Here is a 3,281-nt window from a genome sequence, read left to right on the forward strand (position 1 = left end):
CACACACACACACACACAATTCCCTCCCCTTTCTGTTCCTTTCTGTCCATATACCAATCGATCTGCCTCAATATCCATCCATACGTTCGTTCGTCCGTTTGTCCATCTCCCTCTTCCTCTCCCCTTGAGGGCTGCTGGATAAGGAGGCCCTCTCCAGTGAAAGAGAGGATGAGAGAGAGAGCGAGCGAGAAAAAGCGAGAGAGAGAGAGAAAGAGAGAGATAGAGAGCTCTTCCAGGACATTTGGGCTCATCGGTGCGGATCCAAGACTGTTCGGGGTGGGGATGGTGAGGGATATTTTTCTCGGCACCTCCTCGATCGGCCGAACCTAGATCATGAGAGGTTGTGAGGCGGCGAAGAACAGCCTTGTCTTTGACGACGCCGTCCCTTTCCCTCCGCTTCTGGATGGATGCTCGCTGCAGGTGAGGGATTGAAGAAGAGGACAGTGTGGTTGCAACGGGGAGGACAGGAGGATGCTTCTGAATTCGTTTGGTGAAGAAGACTTTTATGTACATCAATGACACCGAGGCTCCAAAGGAAAACGGTATTTTTTCCAACATTTGATCTCTGAATGGGATTATGCAATCAGATTTGAGATTGACAAATGTCACTTTTTTTTTCGTCAAGGCTAGTGGGAGCGCACTTGTAAAGCAGCTGTAGGGCGACGGGAGCCACGTTATTGCCACACGCTGTATCAAACATTGCGGATGTTCCAAAAATAAATAAATAAATAATCCTGGCTCTCCCTCCTTTTTTTTTTCTTCTTCTTTTTTTTTTTTTTTTTTTTGTTTTTGCCAATGCTTTTTTTTTATTATTTGGAACACATTGAGAGGACATCCGTAAATCTATTTTTAAAAAAATCTCTTCATAAATTGGGGCCTATATTTTACGGGTTTTTGTCACAAATTCTAACATGAAGAGTGAAGAAATGAGGCGTCCAGAAAGGTGCGGGAACATCTGGTGCGCTCTGATCCAAGCATGAACCATACAGAAGAACATGAAACATTCATGTTTAACTCGATAGTCTCCCCATGAGCTCATGTTTGGAGGCAAATCCTACTTTTTATGGACATAAAATCGGACTAAGACTGAGACGCCCAGCAGCACTACCCTACAGTGCAACCAGTCAACCAACCGACCACACATTTAATTTCCTCACACCCACAGTTGGCCGTTGGCAGAGGCACACAGAGGAAGGAGACGCCGTGGGCTTACATGGGCGTCCTCGTCTGCTGAAGCCGGGAGGTGCAGGTGTTGATCGGCAAGCTCGCAAGGCAACCCCCGTTGTGCATATGAGACGTTCGGATCCAGATGAGATGTAATGTGGTGTGGCCACACAGCTGTGCATTGGTCTCCTTTTCCGCTGTTTCGTGAAGATTGGCGTCCAAGATCGGTGTCCGCTGAATGGCGCGGTTCGGAGACGACATGCCGGGCAGGTATGGAGGGGGCCCCGGTGGTGGAGGGGGCCCCGGGGGCCGCGGCGGCAGCAGGCAAGGCGGACCACACGGACATGGCCACGGCCATGGGCACGGCCACGGCCACGGACCACCAGGAGGACCCGGGGGCCAGAGAATGTATAAGCAGTCTATGGCGCAGAGAGCCCGCACAATGGCCCTCTATAACCCCATCCCGGTACGCCAGAACTGCTTCACTGTCAATCGCTCGCTGTTCATTTTCAGCGAGGATAACTTTGTGAGAAAATACGCCAAAAAGATCACCGAATGGCCATATCCTTTTTCAGGCGTTGTGCAGTGAGTACACATTAATGATACAGGTCTTGCCGTACTATCTAGTGAGGTGGCCAAGGAAATGCTGACTATGCAATTTTCAGGTTATTAAGTGGTTAAGTGGACTGGGGAAGGGGGTGAGGTTGTTGATCCCCCATCAGTCACTTTTTCCTTTTAATTTCATGTCAAAGTATCCCAGGATTTGCTTGATGTACCTGTCTGTGAGAGGTGTGTGTAGTGTGAGCGTGTGATAAGGGTGGGAGGTTTGGGGGGTGTCTAGGGGGTGCTGCTGGTTGCTGATGTCAGCATGTGCAGCAGGCCTGATGCCTAGTACAGAGAAAGTGGCAAAAGGAAGTGGAGTTGAGGGGAGGCGAGGAGGAGACCAAAAAAAGCACAATATTGGTGTGAATGCGTGTTTGGGTGAGTGTGTCCTTGCTGTACACACACTCCTATCAGCGTGATGCAGGTGTCTTTATAGATAGGATGTGCAGGAGACATAGCAGGTAGCAGTCTGTATGGTGTGTTAACCCAGAATTAAATTGTGACTGGAGTTCCCCCCCCCTACCACATTTTCCTAATCGGGCAAGATGCAGGCATCACTGAAGTAAAGTTATCATTACTAAACTGCCTGCATGAGTCTGTTGTGCAAGTGGCGAGGAATTATTTCCATCAATTTCCTACATTTGAGTTTTCATGCACAATTAATGCTAAAGGCAGCAAGTAAAGTGAAGGTTTTCATGTCGATATTATCAGCATCTTTTGCATTTTATTTCCCACGTTGGTTAATGGCAAAAAGGGAGATTGTAGTAATGATTGTAGTAACTGATGCCTAAGCCATGACATAACCGCATGCGGTAATTGGTCTCTTCTGGTGAAATGCAGAACTTCAAGCCAACATTAAGTGACAGACGTGTTGGTTGAAGAAGATGTTCGTCAAAAATTCCAGCATAAAATGGTATTTGTACTGTTCACCTATTCACTTGGGCAGATTAAACATAGTCTCTGTTGATTTTATATAGTGTATGATGTTCTATCTTCAAACAGTGTAATCTAATAAAACATTTTGAACTCTGTCACCAGAGTTTTGAAAGCTTTTTTCAGCATTAACATTATTGTACCTAGACTTACAGGATACAAACATAGATGAGATTGTCTTCACTTTGAAGAATAACCTCTGTTGGGTTTCATGTGGTTGTTGGACACACAAGCTATGAAATGTCAGGTACTGCATTTCTTTGTTGTAATTTTGATGATCTTTATAATTATATTTATTTTATGGGGTAAATGTTTGGGGGATAAGTATGGCTTCTTATTATTTTTCCCTCCAGTATTTTCAGTGATTGTGTGGATTGTGCTCTTACACAATAGGGCTTCACAAAAATGAGACTAGATCTGGAGAACTCTATGTTTCCCCTTTTACTATGGTAAATGTTAAAGTAATGGAGTTCAATTCTTTGAATAAGACTGGGGGATGTCCACTCCCTATAGACTGGAATTGACAACAACCAATAGAAAACTTGGTCAAAAATAACATTTTCTTTTTTGTTGTTGTTGTT

At 45.3% G+C, this 3,281-nt stretch overlaps 1 protein-coding gene across 1 annotated transcript; it reads left to right on the forward strand.

Annotated features, from left to right (window-relative positions):
* LOC129363465 (voltage-dependent P/Q-type calcium channel subunit alpha-1A-like) lies at positions 1 to 1,753 on the forward strand. Its single transcript, XM_055035599.1, has one exon. The coding sequence runs from the start codon at positions 1,403 to 1,405 to the stop codon at positions 1,751 to 1,753; it is 351 nt and encodes a 116-aa protein (XP_054891574.1). The 5' UTR covers positions 1 to 1,402.
* The last annotated feature ends 1,528 nt before the right edge of the window (positions 1,754 to 3,281 follow it).

The sequence above is a fragment of the Poeciliopsis prolifica genome, unplaced genomic scaffold (genome assembly GCF_027474105.1).
Source record: "Poeciliopsis prolifica strain line A6 unplaced genomic scaffold, Auburn_PproV2 SCAFFOLD010, whole genome shotgun sequence".
Taxonomy (NCBI): domain Eukaryota; kingdom Metazoa; phylum Chordata; class Actinopteri; order Cyprinodontiformes; family Poeciliidae; genus Poeciliopsis; species Poeciliopsis prolifica.